General features: G+C 41.8%; 1 protein-coding gene across 5 annotated transcripts in view; it reads right to left on the bottom strand.

Annotated features, from left to right (window-relative positions):
- Positions 1–12,020, bottom strand: part of LOC120052909 (phospholipid-transporting ATPase ABCA1-like) — a 39,787-nt gene extending 27,767 nt beyond the window's left edge. For 4 of the 5 annotated variants that reach the window (XM_039000129.1, XM_039000128.1, XM_039000127.1 and 1 more), the window contains exons 1-5: positions 9,511–10,027; positions 8,115–8,208; positions 4,946–5,087; positions 4,590–4,708; positions 68–189 (exon numbers count right to left, since the gene is read on the bottom strand). In XM_039000129.1, the coding sequence (XP_038856057.1) occupies positions 68–189; positions 4,590–4,708; positions 4,946–5,087; positions 8,115–8,208; positions 9,511–9,576 (543 nt within the window). In that variant the 5' untranslated portion in view covers positions 9,577–10,027. Of the gene's footprint in view, positions 1–67; positions 190–4,589; positions 4,709–4,945; positions 5,088–8,114; positions 8,209–9,510; positions 10,028–11,892 lie in introns of those variants that run through there. The other variant, XM_039000126.1, reaches the window with a different exon arrangement.
- Between the last annotated feature and the right edge of the window lie 8,599 nt (positions 12,021–20,619).

The following is a 20,619-nucleotide window of genomic DNA, read 5'->3' on the forward strand; positions in this document are numbered from 1 at the left end:
CAAACCAAGGTCATGGCATGTATGACTACCTTTAAAAAAGCACTCTTCACACAGTGAATATGTTTACCTTCTCTAGGTTGAGGTCAGCCTCTACAATCTGCTGGACGGCATGATGGGATAGGGAGGCGTTGCGATGCAGGAACGACGATAAGGTCTCCTTATCGCGGAGAAAGTCCTTCAGCTTGAAACCTGGAATGGGATGATGGAATGCACATTCAACAGACTGACTAGGAACACCGTGCTGCATAATTAGAAACAGATCTATTTAAAAGACAGAAATATGTTTTTATGGATACAATTGTGATTTAGCATCGAAACTCATCGTCTTGAATAAAGAAATGATAGTCTATTATCTGGGGAAACTCCAAATACACAGGGTTCTTTGGTTGAAAACTGTAAAGTCCTCAATAATATGGTATAGTATAAATGTTATACTAATACACTGGCATGGACAGAATGGAGTGATACAGTGAGGGGAGAGATATCATGGACCCAGTTTACCCTGCTCTGAGGGCTATTGTGTTCACTGGGTCAGAACATTCCAGAGAAGTCATCTCCGCTTAAAAACCAGTTGAAGTCAGCTCAGCACTCTGCTGCTTGGCACTCCGCAGCCGGGGTTACTCTAGGGCGTTCCACTTTGGCCCAAATACTGGGCTAGAGTTCTGGGCTCCTCACTTTTCACTCTGCCCCGTCCCTCCCTGCCCAGCTTGAATTGGAAATCTCCTTACTTAAACATTAGCATCTCTGTGTTTGTGTTGCGTTAGTTAGCACAGTGACAAGAGTAGCTGACGGATACATGGTAAAGTAGGAACATTACCCCTTGGAGGGAGGAAGGGGGGTTACTAGAAGGTAGTTTCACCCCGAACTAGGGCCAAGGAGTTTTTCCTGGTCAGAACCCTAACCCTATTCCTAACCCTATACTTTTTGAAGAAAACTTATACCTACAACTTTGTCTGTCCCTGTAGGAGAACCCTTCTGGGTTCCAGGTAAAACTCAACTGGTAACACGATCTAGACAGGAAACACTTAGCTGCCCCAGAGGCTCCTGGGAGCAGGTCAGGGGGGTCGTGGTGTGTGTTGAAGAGACGTCCCCACAGCATAGAGACCACTCCAGAGCATAGAGACGACCCCAGAGCATAGAGACGACCCCAGAGCAAATAACCAAGGAGTGGTCATGAGCTCTAATCATCCTGACTTCAGGAAACAAGAGACTGGAGATGTGCCTTAACAACAGTACTGAGTGAGAGTACTGCCATGAAAGACCAGCGGGATAGCCCCTAAAGGTACTGTCTGTCTGCACTTGGCCCCTAACTACTGAGAGTACCGCCATACAAGAAAGAGGGATAGCCCTGCACGTGACTTAGGTGGTGACTATGCTGTGTCTCTGACCTACCAAAACAATAACAAGTAGGCTACAACAATACGAGGCAGACTGGCATCCAGGCTTGTCACTACTTGCCCTAGCTTCTGGTGAGTAATACTTGATAGACCTGAGGAGACTGATGATTCACCTGTTCCCAAACCTCACTGACTCAACAAACAACCTACAATCAGACAAACAAAATGGCTGCCTTTGCCAAGTATGACAAATGACAGTTGGCTACAGATAATTTCAGGTTGATTGAAGAAGTGGAACAAACTTACTGCACTATACCGGGAATAGGATTCCATTTGGGACACAGAAGACGACTGTCCTGACTGACAGTCTAATATCCTGAGAGAAAGAAGCTGCCTGTGGTGTTATTCAACAGAACCAAAACGGGAAATGAGAGTCTGACTGATCTGGAACTTGACCGACCGACAGGGGGAAAAGGACAAAGAATGTGGGACACTAGGCAAGCCAGACCTCTTTGAGAAGGAGAATTGTGTGTGCGTGCATCCGCGCGTCAGTGTGAAGAGAATAGTTTAGCGACCTTCGAAAGAACAAACGACCCACCTAGGAAGCCTGTCAGTCAGTCTGGCTGACACATCAACCGATTACATTAAAGCTAGTTTTTGCTACAAACCCAAAAAGAGAAATGCAGGCAGCAGTCTAACGATGTCTAGCATATAAAACATACAGCGAGAGAAGAGAAAAGTCTGTGGATTTCGTGAGAAGTGGATATGTTTCATGAATAAGATTAAAGTGCTTCTGTTGTGACACGAGGCACTAATTCTAACAACAACATGAACTTTCTCCCCTTTGACATAACGGCACTTCACTGTAAGGCTTTATATAGGGGAAGGATTTTACAGAGGGTCAATGCAGAGCTGTGATCTGCTCCGAGACTCCTTTTGAACACTGACGTAACCAATTGTAACACTGGTTGCTTTTCCAAGTCTTGATATTAGAACACTGGTATTTTTAACACTGACACCTTTCTCCACGTTTGGCCAGACTGTTCACGTGACTCGTTTTAATTTGCATACAACATAATTATGCTGGAAGGAGCTGTTACGCAATAGTGTTGACACGGTCTTCGTGACCTGAATATCTCAGGTCATATCTTAACTGTGCTCGAGTCCTCTGGAAGGAAGCCTAGGTGGGAAGTGATACTGCAAGAGTAGATAGACGATAAATGCATGTTGGAGTGGAAATGTGAAATACTTTTTCACACCTTTTCTCTATCCAGACCAAAATGGGGTCAGTGTTTTGAAGCGATTCATCTTGTAGTGGTAGGCCTATGTTAATCTCTGAACTACTCTTTGGTTAGATATAGAATCGTGATAGTATGGTTACCACAGACACAGTTCATTTATGCTCCTTTATGTAATAATGAATGACATTTGTTATCTTTAAAATGCGTCAGCTTGATGGTTTAACAGCGGTGTTAGCGTTAACCTTGACGACATGCCATGAGGCTCATCCAGCAGTTGATATTACATAATAAGCCAATTCAACCAAAAAAGTCGATTAATAGTCCATGTCAGTTGTACGTTGAAATATGACATTGGTATAATGTTAATTCAACGCGTTCTGCCCGGTGGGTAGGTAATATGTATGGCAGATATGTAGGTGTGTGGGGACTGGGACACCTCAAGACTCATGCAAGGGAAAGATACTATCATCAACCTGATATCCTCGAAGACCTTTCCCCCTCTTCCTGGGCCAAGGTCATGACATCCCCATGTACCTTCCACTCTGAAAATGGCCGCTCAGCAAGAGCCAAAAGCGAACATACGGTACCCATTAAATCTGTGGAGCAGTGTGCAGGAGTTTCTTTTCAATGGTATGCAGTTTTATCATGCCGTTAATACGATTACTTATTCACCATCTAAAATGAGATGGACAGGAACGTGAGGGGAGACTAGAGCACATAATGATCCTCAAACAGGATGCAGACACATTCCAAGCCCAGGGTTGGTCCAGTTCAGACACAGCAGTCAAAACATTAAAAGGGCCACTTTGTTTAAATCTGTATCCTGTTGTGATGGGTGGGGTCCAGGGAGGTCTTCCTGCCATTTAAAGAGATAGAACAGGACATGGGCGCTCCCCCCCCGTTGGCCCAGCAGCAACCTCCCCACCCCAGGACTGGCATGGACTGATTACACCAGTGCTATGCCAACCATAGAAATCTAATTACTAGAAGGGACAAAGCCTGGTCCCATATTTGTTTGTGCCGTCAAGCCAACTCCCAGCAGATCTGGGACCAGGCTAACAAAGCCCCTCAGACCACAGCGTTGTTTGACTGGATCACTCATGGGTACACTGAATCATAGAACATTGACTGGAATGAGAACGTCCATTCTAGTAATTCTATTTCTACGCTGCCAACCTGCACCCATTGCCCTCCATTATGAGCCAAAAGGCCCCATTCTGATTAGGAGCTGTATGGTCCCCAGTAATCTGCTTTTCTTCGCATTAGGAATTTGGGTTTTCATGGAGGCCATTAAAATCTAAGCATGCCATTTGCTCTGAACTCTCTGCACCGTATGGCCCCAGGAAAACGAGGACTGAAACCGTCAAACAAGTCTCAAGTTCAGTACTATGTGCTTCAAGTGTACAGCGTGTGTCCTACGTCTATAGCTATAAGGCATGTACAGATAGGTGATCATACCTACCTACTGAAAAACCAAGCTAACCAAACCCAGATCAGTATGCGTGCAATACGTCTATGGCTCAGGGCCTATGTATGCATGTGGATACAGGCTTCGGATCAGATTCAGTAACATCAATGTCCACCCAGAAACATACATAAAATGTGATGTCATGCAGTACTTTAAACAATACGTACAAATATATAAATCAGCGTAAATATATGGACGGTGCATCAATAAAAAAGTTTATCCATGTACATCCCACTGGGCACAGATGTCATTTCAACGTCTAGTTTTCATTTACATTTGGTTAAGTTGTCAACTAGCGAGAATTCAATGTGAAATCAACAAAAAATGTCACCATGTCTTTGAATTTAAGAAAAAAGACGAAATTCCTGCATGTTGATGACTTTTTGCAAATCCAATCAGTTTTCCACATTGATTCAATGTCATCGCATTGCATTTACTTTGTTGAAATGACATGGAAACAAAGTTGATTCAACCAGTTTTTGGCCCAGTCGGATGCATCTTTAAGTCTGTAGCTCAGGGTCTATGTAATGGGATCTGTCCTACCTGCCGTGTTGCTCTGTAGTTTCCTCAGAGCCCGCACCAGAACTTTGTAGCCCTCGAAGCTCTTGTCATTCTGGCTGTAGAGGAGGATCTTCTTGGCATCGATGAACAGGCGGGAGATTCTGTGTTTCATAGAGAGGCGATTAGACGATGTGAGGAACAACGGTGGTAAAACACACATGCTGATCCTCTGGGGTTGAGGGTCTGAAAGGAGGAACAATGCTCCTTGTGGCATGGTCCATTATTTCAATCTTTTAATGTCTTAGCTTACATTGTTTACTTGGTTGTTTGTCATAGACATGACTAATCAAATCATTCTATCAAATGTTAAAGGGCCAATTTTCCCGGGATGAACTCACATAGAATCGTTGAAGTTGCCCACCAGCCCTGGGGTCTCTCCTGGTGTGGGGTGGCGGAAGCAGGGGTTGTTGGCGTTACAGATGATCCCTTGCACCCAGGGCAAGGTGCCCGCCGAGGGCATGGCCTTGTTAGGGAAATGGCCTGGAGGGGGGGGGGGGGGGGGGAGGGGGAGATAGAGAAGTTCAATGATCGACACCACTCTATGTCACAATATCTCTCTATGTAACTGCCCAGATGGCCACTGAAGTCAAATGATTAGGTTGGGTAATTGTGATACTTTAGTCAGTCACCCAACATTTCACAGTGGCAGAGCAAGGAGGACTGAGTGAAACTCCATTTCAGCTTGGCTCAATTCAGAAGATCGAAAGGACAGCCAGGCGAACATCTTGTTTAGCATGAGAACCGTGTTATCTAACAGAGAGACCAAGCCTGCATCCCAAATGACCCCCTATTCCGCAGGTGCTCTGGTCAAAAGCAGTGCACTATGTAGGGAATAGGGGGCCATCTGGGACGGAGACCAAGAGAGATCGTCATTGTCCGCAACATCAAACTCCGTACCATAGACAACAGTCAGACCCCCGTGGGGGGGTATCTGGTGAATAATTGCATCGGTGAACCACATGACTCATGTGACCTTTGGATCAGCATTCACTTTCAGTGACGGGTCAGAAGAGGTTGTCACAGCTACTGTACAGTAGTTAGTTATAAAGCCCGGCAGATTGTGAAGCAATCAACTAGACTGGGACGGTACAGTGTGACCCAGTCCTGAGGTCAATACTGTTGAGTTCAGTAGGTGAAATCAAGTATTACTATTTACATCCGAGTTGACTAGTGACAAGTTTGACCGTCAACAAAATGGTGACGTGCCCATTCTGCAAAACAAGATGTTATAGAAGTATTCACATTTTCCTTTTTGTCAATGTTTGTGTGTGTGTGTGTGTGTGTGTGTCTGACAAGCCTGCTGGACTTTTTAAAGCAGTGCCATTGTAGTGACACTTGAATTGTCCTTTCACATTCCACAGTTAAGGTATCATACACAGAGTTTAATAGTCTAGCCTACTGGCCTGCTATCCAACCTACACTGAGTGTACAGAACATTTTGAACACCTGCTTTTTACCATGACATAGACTTCCCAGGTGAAAGCTATGATCCCTTATTGATGTCACTTATTCAATCCATTTAAAATCAGTGTAGATGAAGGGGAGGAGACCGGTTAAAGAAGGATTTATAAACCTTGAGACAATTGAGACATGGATTGTGTATGTGTGCCATTCAGAGGGTGAATGGGCAAGACAAAAAATGTAAGTGTCTTCGAACAGGGTATGGCAGGCACCAGGCGTACTGGTTTGAGTTTGTCAAGAACTGCAACGCTGCTGGGATTTTCACATTCAACAAGAATGTGTATCAAGAATGGCCCACCACCAAAAGGACATCCAGCCAACTTGACACAACTGTGGGAAGCATTGGAGTCAACTTGGGCCAGCATCCCTGTGGAACGCTTTCGAGACCTTGCAGAGTCCATGCCCAATGAATTTAAAGGGGGTGCAACTCAATATTAGGCAGGTGTTCCAAATGTTTTGTACACTCAGTGTATATCTGTATTATATATGAGGGCAAAGAGCCTTCTGACCTGGTGAAATACAGTATGTACATCCCAAATAGCACCCTATTCCCTAAGGGCCCTGGTCAAAAGTACTGCACTATAAAGGGAATAGGATGCCAATGGAGATGCAACCAAGATCTTTACTGGAGACCTGTATTGACAAGATAGAGATAAGGAGGGCAATAGAAAGTATAGTAGCTATACATCCTTCTACTGACGTCCATACTGTATTGATGTAAACAAACATACTACACAGTCCAGTGTTGTTGGAGTCTTACTGGTATACATTTGAATTCAGGAAGTAGATTTAATGGAGATTAATTTATTATTGCGTTCAGGTGAATTTTGCAATAATTCAATTTCATTTCACTCTCTGATTTTACAGAAATAAACAATTCCACTTTAGCTTCTAACTATGTCAAAACATCTTTAAAATGTCATCAACAGGTTTGTCGGAGTTGACGTTTTCTAAGAATTATTATCATGTTCTCATTAACAACGTTATTCAATGTGAGTTTGCCAAGATACAATAGGCAAATGTTGTACACCGGTCATTCCAGGAAACAGGCTTTTCTTGACTGACTCCATTGAATTAACGATCAATGGATCTTTCACAAAGTGGAATGCAAAGGAAATAGAATTACACTTAAATGAAGTACATCAGCATTGATAATATATTACCTGTGTAAGTAAGTTCCCAGAGCTGTTATTGTGTACTACAGGAGTTTTAAAGGCCAGCGGGTCAATATATCAAATATTGACCAACTGAGTGGGATATTAACCAACTGAGTGGGATATTGACCAACTGAGTGGGATGTTTTTAAGAAAAGAGTATAGAGGGAGGACATTGGCTTGGGATGAGTAATGGCAGGTAAGGCCATTAACGTACTCTTCTCTGCATTGACATTTCTTGGACAATAAAAAAAAATATATTGCTTTCCAGGAGGCCTATGGAACATTTCCACAAGTGTTCACTCAGTCCACAATTTGTTTCCCCTTATCCATTGTTCTAGATTCTAGAATAACTAAATCCATTGAGACACATTTCTTGTTGGAATGTCCTGCCTTCCACTGTTTTGTTGTGACTATCTGTCTTTGATATGAACAGTAATGTCCTTTAAAAATGATGAGCTCTCTCTTTCCCTGAAGTATCTTTTGTCTGTATTGCTTTGCTTTCCTATGAGTCTTGGACTCAATAAACAATAGTGGCTGATGATATAGAGGACAACTGTCTGGAATCCTGTTGTCCTCCATCTTGTGATCTCTGACTCATCTGACTACAAAGAACGGGAAATGGGAACAAATGATTACGGGAAACAGTATTCGGACCAAATGTCATGAGGTCTCTAGTACGTCACTGCTTACCCAGTCGAGACACTAACATTATTCTTGAATTGCCTCATTATAACTGTGCGAATAGACAAGGCTAGATTTGAGTCGATTTGAGCTCAATTCAAATTCTAAAAGCTTTATTGTCCTTCAAATTTACAGAAGACAGAAAATCGTCTTTCACAGGCTAGTACACTGTGAATTCAGGCACTCTGTGTATGTGTGGGCTACTTACATTCATGTTGCTCGTAGGGCGGGTAATGCATCCTCACAGATATGAGGATGAAGAAGATGAAGAGCGGCCATATTATCTCGATAACTAGCTGGAGCTGAAAGGGAAGTTCAGAAGGTCGATGAGAGACTGAAACTCAGTCAGGACAAACAGCATTCAAACAGTGAAACCAATGCCATAGTAAGGATGTCTGGTCTCCCTACAGAACAACCCATTTAGAGATTTCAATCATACAATCATGTGGAGTTTATTCGGGGCAAAATGACAGATAAGGAGGAATCTTTGAACCTGAAATTGTTTGCAAAGTAGGGTGGCCATGGATGTAAAAACAATTTGTCGCAAAAAAATACTGAATGTTTCAGTGTCTTAGAGCAGCGGTTCCCAACCAGGGGTACTAGAATAGGTACTTGAGAAGACTTATGAGAGTCTTGGTACTTGGTGGTACAATAACTGAAAAAGGTTGCGAACCACTGTCCTGGAGTAGACAACCCACCTCTAAGCTTTCTTTGTGTACTTTAGTCTACAATCCAGGTTACCAATTTCTTGACTATGTTGGATGGATCATTTTGATACTAAATGAGACATTTCATCAATTACAAAAATATTATTTTAAAATCTAGGATCCCCTTTAGAATGGACTGGTCCAGCTATACAATGGAAGTGGGTCATTCCACAAACCCTTATTGGGGTGTCAGGCAGCCATTAAGGGCTTTATCAGCTGTTGTTGGCAAATATATTATAATCTTTATCCTAGCTAGGGCTGGGAGTGGGAAGGGAGGGGTGTTGGTTGGGTGGACATATGTTCACAACAGCTGCTGTCCTCCCAGCCCCAGACTCACAGAGCATCGGGATGGGGGATGGGAGACGGGAGACGAAAGGATGATTGGTCAAATGGAGGCCGGGGATATGTTCTATAAATGTACCTGGTTCTTAGATTCTTCTGAGAGATTTCGAGGTTTAACAGTTGGATGACATGATAAGACATGGTGACAGTGTTGTTTAAAATGTTCCAGAATCAAAACCCTTTGTGTGGAAAACGTGCACTTGAGAGAGCACTTAAGACTCCTCCACGCTATGAGACACCATCACTACATTGACTCTCTGCTACGTTGACGTCCTCTACAGTCTGAACATCCTCAATGAGTCAAAGGATCAAGTTCATTCAAGTGTTGTTTTTTTTTACAATATCACCCTTTTTACCAATACATAGACAATGCTATTTTTCTGTGTGCATTGGCCACACAAACCACAATAGTAACACATTGTATAGCTACCAAACCTCGTAGCCAATAACCCTTATTTTTTCCACTTTTCCCCGGCAACTTTCCTTGACATGCTCCCCTTATCTCACAGAACCTTCGTAGGGTTGGTGGACTTTTATTTTGTAGTAGCTACTTACTGTCTGTCTCCGTCTGTAGGTGAAGTTCTTCCACAGCAGTAAGCCCAGTTGAGTAGAGATGGCCATCTCGCCTCAGGGACCTATCCTACAGCCGTCCAACTCCCAACTGCAGAGCACAGTGACAACACAGTGAGACTCAGGGACCTTTCCTACAGCCGTCCAGCTCCCGACTGCAGAGCACAGTGACAACACAGTGAGACTCAGGGACCTTTCCTACAGCCGTCCAGCTCCCGACTGCAGAGCACAGTGACAACACAGTGAGACTCAGGGACCTTTCCTACAGCCGTCCAGCTCCCGACTGCAGAGCACAGTGACAACACAGTGAGACTCAGGGACCTTTCCTACAGCCGTCCAGCTCCCGACTGCAGAGCACAGTGACAACACAGTGAGACTCAGGGACTTTTCCTACAGCCGTCCAGCTCCCGACTGCAGAGCACAGTGACAACACAGTGACAACACAGGAGTGAGACTCAGGGACCTTTCCTACAACTCTTGAGCTCCGCATCTGCAGACACACAGCACAGTGAGACCAGAGAAGAAGGCTGTTTGAGTCCACTGGACACCACGCCACTCATAGGTCAAAGTCTAACCAAATATAACCATCAGATCTCCAATGGATACTGGACTGTATTAACCAATCAGAGCAGTTTCCAGGATTGGGAGATTCAGTGTATGTTACAAAAAACACACGGGGACTTTTGGATCTACAAACAGTCACTGGATACTTGGCAAGTGAAGGTGTGCCACCCACACAATTGCAAAAAAAATTGACTTTAATATCTAAAGTACCAGATGTCCTCATGACATTTCAATTCTATCCAGCTATTGCAATGCAGAAATTAGCAATCACTCAAATAGCAAAAGGCAAATGCTGTTACAATCTATTTATACAAACAGCTGTATTGTTAAAAACTTCCAGATGCAACAGAGTTTTTATGACACAACTGGGTCCCGTGTGGCTCAGTTGGTAGAGCATGGCACATGCAACGCCAGGGTTGTGGGTTCGATTCCCACGGGGGACCAGAATACAACAACAACAAAAAAAGTATGAAAATGTATGCACGCTCTATTCAATCAACTATGGTGATGAAACACGCTCTCAAACAATTGTAAATCCCGTTCTTAGGCCAAAACTGTATGAGACGAATGAAGGACAGGCAGACTATGCATGTAACATTTCATCAGTGATGTAGCCTATTCATTACGAAACACATTCAAAAGATCAATTGGGCAAAATCTGAATGATAGTTTACCTCAGGTCCCAGCGTAATAAAACAGATGTTCAAATGAACATATCGTATATTGGTTACATTTAAGGTTGTTACCATGTTTTTACGTTCTTTTTTCCATCAGCTTCATCGCATAACATAACAAACCACTACAGTACAAATTGTAAACAACAGCCTCCCTCCAAATGAATCAATGCGGTTGCCTGGTGCAGAATTGCTGAGGGCTCCTCTAGTGTTTTAATGTGGTTATTGCCTTTTTCACTCGTTCCAGATCCATATCATGATCATCTTTTTCCCCCAATAGAAGCTTAGCCTGTTATTTTTTCAACTACGGTCTCAAAACATTCAGAATGCGAACATCTTACAAAGATGAATAACAAAATTAATCAACGCTTTGATGAAACAGGCTATGAAAAAAAACGAATGAATAACGATATGACAACCACTATAGTCAACGATGGGCCGAAAATAAAACCTAATTGCTCATCCTTTCTGGCAAACATCTGCTACCTTTACCAACAACATCAAGCCTGCATCAATGAATCAGAAACAAACATTTATTAAAACAATACAAACATAATTTCACAAACTAAGACGTTGCATTATTTCATTGTAATCGAAAGTCAACCATATCAGGGCAATATAATTATCGAAATTATTTCAGAACTTCATGCTGGATGTTTCATTGTTTCAAGAGGAAGGGGTTACTCTCGGTCATTCAGCGCAGCGCAGACTCTTCCATACAATAAACCGCAGCAGATGCTGTAGCCCATACACTGTATTCATCAAGCACAATACGGTCATATGCGATAAAGGACATAACATACACTACCCACACTTTGTCATCTTACCCATCCGACCAAAATCTCATAAATGCATCTAAGTTATTCAATACCTTTGATGGAGGATAAACACTAGAAATCATGTGTTGATTGTTGTGAACGACGTCGCGTACTATACAGGCGCGGAGGCAAAGATGCGCTTTTGTTTTGAAAAGATTTACAAACTGAATCAAACATGCGCAACCATGTACATCCATTCTGTAAATATCAAATAAAACAGTTCCTCTGGGATGTTGCATGACACAATGCATATCACCCACAGAGCAACTTAACAAAGAAACAACAAAAACGAACAAATAAAAACAACCGACCTTTTTCCCTAATGCTGCGAAATTCCAATTCTTCAATGTTCATAAATTGTAATTCCTTGAATTGGAAAAGGTAAAATTTACGCTTTTTTATTCGCTTTTTCGGGACCGTTATTGTCTTCGCTGCTCTGTGTCTCTGGTTCTGCCTTTTTTCTCTTCCAAGCTTTTATAGTGGCAGCCAATGCAGCCGCTTTCAGAAGAGGAAAGGTAACTCGCGGTCAAAAGGATACGAGGCTGTTTGTGTTGCTGTCGCCTTAAACGGGACACACGCGTAGAGCCAAAACACTGCTCTTAAGAGGGCTACGGTGCCCTATACGGATATATTTAGGTATTGAATTCGTCCATGCAATGTATACAACTATTTTATGATTGTGTAATTGTCATATCTGTATAATAGCCACATTTTGGGTTGAAAACAAGTGCTTAGTCTTGTCAGTGGCCAGTGGGGACATAATCGAGTCCAATAAATACCATCATTCTATGACAGACTCTAAATGTAGGTTCAATCTGAAGGCATATCAGTTCACACACTTTATAAAAATAGAATTGTGTTTTATCCTTTTGAAATAGAATTCTATAAGTGTTTGAACTTCAGATTGAACCTACATTTAGAGTCTGTCATAGCATATTGATATTTATTGGCCCAAAGACCATTCCACCTCAGTGACTTTGACTAAACAATAACTAGACACACAAGTTTGACGACCAGGTTTACTGGTTAACTAACTACAGAATGCTGTCCAACGATGCTGCATTCGTGATGACTAGGGCCAATATCAATGTATCATCAACTAGACTACAGGAGAAAATACACTCGGAGGCTGGGCACAAGTTGAATGTTGAAGACGTATCACAGATTGTTGAGTAGAGTAATCCTAATTGGTTTGTGTCTTTGTCTTTAGAGGATGGGTGCAAGGACATGGTCGCATCTCTCTGCCAAGGGATCGACCATCTGGTGTTCAATCTTTAAATAGCTTGTCTAGTCTCTTAGGTTTAGTCTTACTGTATTACAGTCTTACATACATCTACTCTTGTATTCACATCCAATGTACAATATGGACCATAGAGTTCATGAACCCTAAAGGTCTTCATTTGTTGACTTTAGAGGGCAACACAAAGGCTGTTCCTTACAGTAGCCTATCTTTGTAGCTTTACTGTACCTTTACTGTAATATGGTGAATCTTTACTGTAAGATGGTGAATCTATACTGTAATTTTACTGTAAGATGGTGAATCTATACTGTAACTTTACTGTAAGATGGTGAATCTATACTGTAACTTTACTGTAAGATGGTGAATCTATACTGTAACTTTACTGTAAGATGGTGAATCATTACTGTACCTTAACTGTAAGATGGTGAATTTTTACTGTATGTTGGTGAATCTTTACTGTAAGATGGTGAATCTTTACTGTATCTTTACTGTAAGATGGTGAATCGTTACTGTATCTTTATGTATAGCTAAATATATTTTTAAGTGTAGATTACTGTTTCTATACTCATTTACTGCACAGGAGGTTGGTGGCACCTTCATTGAGGAGGACGGGCTCGTGGTAATGGCTGGAGTGGAATGGTATCAAATACATCAAACACATGCCATTCCATTCACTCCGTTCCGGCCATTATTATAGGCCTCCCTCCCCTCAGTAGCCTCCACTGATCTACTGTATCTTGAAGACAGTTTACAAAGGTATTTATTTTGTCTAGTAGGGGTAGTAGAACACTTCCACACAGTAGCATGTTTCAATTAGACAGCCGTTAGGAGAGATTAGACACAGAATCCATGAAGAAATATGATTCACTTAGATCAAACAATAAGGATGAAGGAGAATCCTGATTAAGAGAGACAACTGTATTGAAAACAGCTCAATATTTACCCCCACAAAGCTCAATTTGATGAGGTTCAAGTTGATGGCCCACTGATATTTGTAATTGTTTTGCATTTAAATGACTGATGATTGAATCTTGATGAATATCACTTACACAGCAAATTGGCCAGCGTTACCTCGTGTTGATTTTTCAGTGTAACATTTCTAGTGTTGATTCAGAAGTTACATTCACTTTGTAAGTGGTAAATGGTGTAAAATAATCCCAGTGTTGGTGTTAATAACCAGAGTTGCATGTGAGAGTGTGATTGTGTCAGTTTTACTCTGTGGAGGGTAAAACATTCCCATCAAAACGACGCTCATCATTATCATATTTCCCAGCGTGCTCTACTGCAGGTAGATTTTTTAGGATTGTTTATATTATCTGTGTTTTTGCATGCTCATTGATTGATTAATCGCATGCTACACAAAGATACACAACATAATTTTTCTAAACTAATCAAATCAGTCAGATTTATTGCACCCGTTACTGAAATGGTTGTTCCAGTTTAAATGGTAGACTCCTTTATCAGTGTTTAGAACCCAGACAGCCATTCTGAATGCAGGTTGCTGGTGAATGAAAATTCCAACTGTTGGAATGTACACATCACTTTGCAAGCCAACATAATGTGACTTGCAGGCCTGATGTGGCCTGTAAACAATGAGGCCACAAACTAGGCCTCAAAATAAGGCCCTATGAGATGTAATGTCATAAAGATTTGAATGATAACATTTGCCTAGAAACTCACTTGGTGAACGAATTCAACAACCATGGGTCTGTCACTAATAAATACAGTCATGGGTGGTAACTCAATCAAAAAAGCAATTATATCGGAGGCGTGGCTTAGTGGCTTTCAGTTAGTTATTCTTGGCCAACCTTGAGTGGAAGTGCTGTACCAGTTTAAGTGGTCTATGGTTATGTTAATTAGAGTTGGAGTATGTCCGCTACCAGATCTGAAGTCTTTGTAAATACTTTGATAAGTGCATGTGACAAAGGGTTGTAAAGTATATTGTAACATCCTTAACCCAACACTGAGTGACCTTGTCAAGAGAAAAAATAACTGTTTGTGTAATGGTTAAAAACACTATATGAGGTGTTATTGCATAATATATATATACACACAGTGCCTTCGGAATGTATTCAGACCCCTTGACTTTTTCCACATTTTGTTACATTACAGCTTTATTCTAAAATGGATTAAATAAAATAAAAAGTCCTCAGCAATCTACACACAATACCCCATGCTTACAAAGCGAAAACAGGTTTTTCTAAATTTTTGCAAATTTATTAAAAATAAAAACAGAAATACCTTATCTACATAAGTATTCAGACCCTTTGGTATGAGACTCGAAATTGAGCTCAGGTGCGTCATGTTTTCATTGATCATCCTTGAGATGTTTCTACAACTTGATTGGAGTCCACCTGTGTTAAATTCAATTGATTGGACATGATTTGGAAAGGCACACACCTGTCTATATGAGGTCCCACAGTTGACAGTGCATGTCAGAGCAAAAACCAAGCCATGAGGTCGAAGAAATTGTCCGTAGAGCTCCGAGACAGGATTTTGTCGAGGCACAGATCTGGGGAAGGGTAACAAAACATTTCTGCAGCATTGAAGGTCCCCAAAAACAAAGTGGCCTCCATCATTCTTAAATGGAAGAAGTTTGGAACCACCAAGTCTCTTCCTAGAGCTGGCCACCCAGCCAAACTGAGCAATTGGGGGAGAAGGGCCTTGGTCAGGGAGGTGACCAAGAACCTGATGGTCACTCTGACAGAGCTCCAGAGTTCCTCTGTGGAGATGGGAGAACCTTCCAGAAGGACAACCATCTCTGCAGTACTCCATCAAACAGGCCTTTATGGTAAAGAGGCCAGATGGAAGCCACTCCTCAGTAAAAGGCCCATGACAGCCCGCTTGGAGTTTGCCAAAATCAAATCAAATCAAATTTATTTATATAGCCCTTCTTACATCAGCTGATATCTCAAAGTGCTGTACAGAAACCCAGCCTAAAACCCCAAACAGCAAGCAATGCAGGTGTAGAAGCACGGTGGCTAGGAAAAACTCCCTAGAAAGGCCAAAACCTAGGAAGAAACCTAGAGAGGAACCAGGCTATGAGGGGTGGCCAGTCCTCTTCTGGCTGTGCCGGGGGGAGATTATAACAGAACATGGCCAAGATGTTCAAATGTTGTTAAATGACCAGCATGGTCAAATAATAATAATAACAAAAGACACCTAAAGACTCTTAAACCATGAGAAACAAGATTGTCTGGTCTGATGAAACCAAGATTGAACTCTTTTGCCTGAATGCCAAGTGTCACGTCTGGAAGAAACCTGGCACCATCCATACGGTGAAGCATGGTGGTGGCAGCATCATCATGCTGTGGGGATGTTTTTCAGCGGCAGGGACTGGGAGATTAATCAGGATTGAGGCAAAGATGAACGGAGCAAAATACAGAAAGATCCTTGATGAAAACCTGCTCCAGAACACTCAGAACCTATGACTGGGGCGAAGGTTCACCTTCACATAGGACAACGACCCTAAGCACACAGCCAAGACAACGCAGGAGTGGCTTCGGGACAAGTCTCTGAATGTCCTTGAGTGGCCCAGCCAGAGCCCGGACTTGAACTCGATCAAAGGTCTCTGGAGAGACCTGAAAATAGCTGTGCAGCAACACTCCCCATCCAACCTGACAGCGCTTGAGAGGATCTGCAGAGAAAAATGGGAGAAACTCCCCAAATACAGGTGTGCCAAGCTTGTAGCGTCATGCCCAAGAAGACTCGACGCTGTAATCGCTGCCAAAGGTGCTTCAACAAAGTACTGAGTAAAGGGTCTGAATACTTATGTAAATGTGATATTTATGTTTTTTATTTGTAATAAATTAGCAAAAACATTTGAAAAAGCTGGTTTTGCTTTTTCATTATGGGGTATTGATTGATGAGGTGAAAAAAACAGTTTAATACATTTTAGAATAAGGCTGTAACATAACATGGAAAAAGTCAAAGGGTCTGAATACTTTCCGAATGCACTGACTATACCAGTCAAAAGTTTGGACACACCTATTCATTCAAGGGTCTTTCTTTATTTTTACTATTTTCTACATTGTAGAATAATAGTGAAGACATCAAAACTATGACATAACACATATGGAATGTGATCTTATTCAAATATAAGCACGGTTTTAAATGATTCTGTTTTAGTTAAATATTATATCCCTTTGGGCTTCTTGCGGTCAATTTGCAGTTGAGAAATGATTTGTAATTCTGTTCTGGTCCCCTGACCATCCGCTCAAGAAAAATAAATGGGCCCGCGGCTGAATCTATTTGATGATCCCTGCTGTATACACCTCCTAGTGTTAAATATACTATATGAGATGTTATTGCGTAACACTAAAAGTTTGAATTACCTAACACTGACAAAGTGTAATGGCGTCAGCACTTAATTTAACACTGAAAAGTTTAGAGCCATTACACACTGGCTGATTTTTAAAATTGTAACAGTGTTGATTCAACACCGGTGAATTTTCTGTGTATAAATACCTCATGGTCCAAGTGCTTTTAATTTTCCAGTGCATGGGACACAATAGCTGTTGTGGCTAGCACAGTGTGGGGCTAGACTAGACATTGTGTTAGCGGTGGAAGAGAATGGCTGAATAAGTTGGGTAGCTAGCTAACCCTCTTTTGATGTAAAAAGCCCATCTGTGAGTGCCTGATCATTCAACTGTCTCAAAGCAGAACCTTGCTGTGAGATCTGGTTGTCTTTCTGTAATCTCAGCAACCCAGAACCAAAATCTCCTGTAACTACGTCAGCGACTAAATATATCTGTTCATGAGAGATTAGTCTTTATGTTAAACAGCAGTAGCCTTCTTATGGAAACCTACACCTGCAACAACTTGAATACAAAGCATTTAAAAAACAGAGGAAGTATGCTATAGGCTTTGCTGACAGTGAAACTTCCTTGTCAAGGTTAAAGCATTGACTATTTTGTTCTGGCTCATACAAGTGATCCATAGACTTAATTGTTTGTTCCATGTGTTTAAAATTAGACGTAGGCTGGAATTCAATTGAAACCACACTTACAACAAATATTTCAGTTGAAAAAAATCTGCAGTAAAACTGCAGTAATTGCAGTTGACTGTGATATTTTGAACGCAGTAATTGGAGAATAACTGCAGTTGAACTGTAAAAATGTTATTTTGGATGCAGTATTTGCAGCATACTGCAGTTATACTGCACTCTGACTGCAATTATTTTTTGTAAGGGCATGCTTATGCAGTGTGTTGTGCACACACACTCTTATATAAGCTATAGTAGCCAGTGGTGTAGTGGAGAGTAAACAAGTAAAAGCAGTTAACCCACGTGTTTTGTGCACGACAGTTTACCCACCTTTAACGAAAAGACGCATTGAAAGTATTTATCTTTAAAAAAAAATGTTTTACCGCAACACGATTTCCCCCCCACTACATCACTGATAGTAGGCTAGTCTATTATTACAGAACCCCAAAACATATTTATTCGTAGGAGGAAGAGATGCTGCCTATTTACCGCAATGCGGGTTTGATTGAATTAACATCCATCTTTCATTGGAGGAGCACACAGTGGCGTTGCCCTTTTAAGAGCGAACAGTTATGTGGTGGTCCATAGAGGGGGCTACTTGGTCTAGAGCAGAGAACCAAATTCACAGAGGAAACCGCAGTCGAAATGATGCTGCATACTGAGTGCCTTTGGAAGAGTACACATTTGTTCGATTGTTTTGGCTTTATCTTTACAAATATGATAGGCTACTGACTTATTCAAAATATCAAAACACACGATGTACATGAGCATAGTGCCCATCATCTTGAATGATAAACATTCGCTCATTAAATTAGCCACAGAAAATGTTGACCATTGAAATGAATAACTTGCGTCGTCTTTATTTGGGGTTTGTACAATTGACATTGCATCGATCTGCAATTAATTTCAAAATTTGGCAACACCACACAAACAATATTGTGCTTCCTCAATTGCCTAAATACCTAGGCAACTTCTCAAAGCCATAACCTATATATAGTAGACTGCCTGTCTGTACGTCCCCATTATCCTAAAATTACGTGTTACAGAATACAGAAACACAGTTGTGTTGAAAACAAAGGCACGCCTGCCTGCCGGTATGCAACGTAGACAGCATAGTTGATGAGCGGAGGAGGATGGTTTGTCCGATAGTAACCTCGGAGTGAGAAAAGGAGGGGGTTACGTGGTTTATAATCAGTTAGCTATATATAGAACGGCAAATCATTCATTTTTATATCTGTACCGTGCCCTGCAATTATTAAATTATACATTTCCCTCCTGGACCTGTGAAAGTGTCCCTTCTTGTCTCAAAATACGCATCACTCATTCCTTTCTCTCTGTCTGATATTTTTCATACAAAACCAGCCATCAATGATCAGAACAATTCCTCTGAATCGCACATCGTTTATCGGATAATTATAACCATATAAATATAATCTATGAAATAACAATGTTGACGAAAACATAATGAAGCTAAACACAAATGTTCGAATGTTGAGAAACCATTGCATCTTATCGAAAAGATAACGCTAGAGAAGAGAAACATCAACTCAAGTCGAGACCACATCCGCTTTGCATGAAAAGCAGCTTTGACCGATAGTAACCTCGCTTCGTAGCCGGCAGGAACTCGGTGAAAGGGGAATGATGTCATTGGGCTGTGGAGGAGAATATCATGGCTCGAAACAGCAGAATATCACGATGGCTACTTGGTTTTAGGGTAATATTTATAAGAACATGGTCATGTGTGATTTACTGCACAGAATGCTGCAATATGTTACTTTTTGGGCAACCCGAACAAATTGACAGAAATGTGAGCTATAGATAAGAAGCGGTAGATCTGTTCTAGTTGCGCTATTTCTACTCGACCATTCTATGTTTTGTTTTTACATATTTTACTTTTGGTTTTGTATACCAGCTTCAAACAGCTGAAAATACAATATTTTTGGTTATTGAAAATCTGTTTCACAGCGGTTTAAATGGTACAATGAATATCTATAGTATACTTGCTTTGTCACAAACTGAAATTAGGTGAATTATTTCTGCAAATTTTTGTACATTTATTAGAAAATCACATTTACATAAGTATTCAGACCCTTTACTCAGTACTTTGTTGAAGCACCTTTGGCAGCGATTACAGCCTTGAGTCTTCTTGGGTATTACGCTACAAGCTTGGCACACCTGTATTTGGGGATTTCTCCCATTCTTCTCTACAGATCCTCTCAAGCTCTGTCAGGTTGGATGGGGATTGTTGCTGCACAGCTATTTTCAGGTCTCTCTGGGGGTGTTCGATCGGGTTCAAGTCCGGGCTCTGGCTGGACCACTCAAGGACATTCAACGACTTGTCCCAAAGCCAACGACTTAGAGTCGTTGTCCTGTTGGAAGGTGAACCTTTGCCCCAGTCTGAAATCCTGAGCACTCTGGAGCAGGTTTTCACCAAGAATCTTTCAGTACTTTGCTCCGTTCATCTTTCCCTCGATCCTGACTGGTCTCCCAGTCCCTGCCGCTGAAAAACATCCCCACAGCATGATGCTGCCACCACCATCCTTCAGCATAGGGATGGTGCCATGTTTCCTCCAGACCATAAAGGCCTGATTGGTAGAGTGCTGCAGAGATGGTTGTCCTTCTGGAAGTTTCTCCCATCTCCACAGAGGAACTCTGGAGCACTGTCAGAGTGGCCATTGGGCTCTTGGTCACCTCCCTGACCAAGGCACTTCTCCCCCGATTGCTCAGTTTGGCCAGGCGCCCAGCTCTGGGAAGAGTCTTGGTTGTTCCAAACTTCTTCCATTTAAGAATGACGTAGGCCACTGTGTTCTTGTG

This window comes from Salvelinus namaycush, chromosome 8 (assembly GCF_016432855.1).
Source record: "Salvelinus namaycush isolate Seneca chromosome 8, SaNama_1.0, whole genome shotgun sequence".
Classification (NCBI taxonomy): Eukaryota; Metazoa; Chordata; class Actinopteri; order Salmoniformes; family Salmonidae; genus Salvelinus; species Salvelinus namaycush.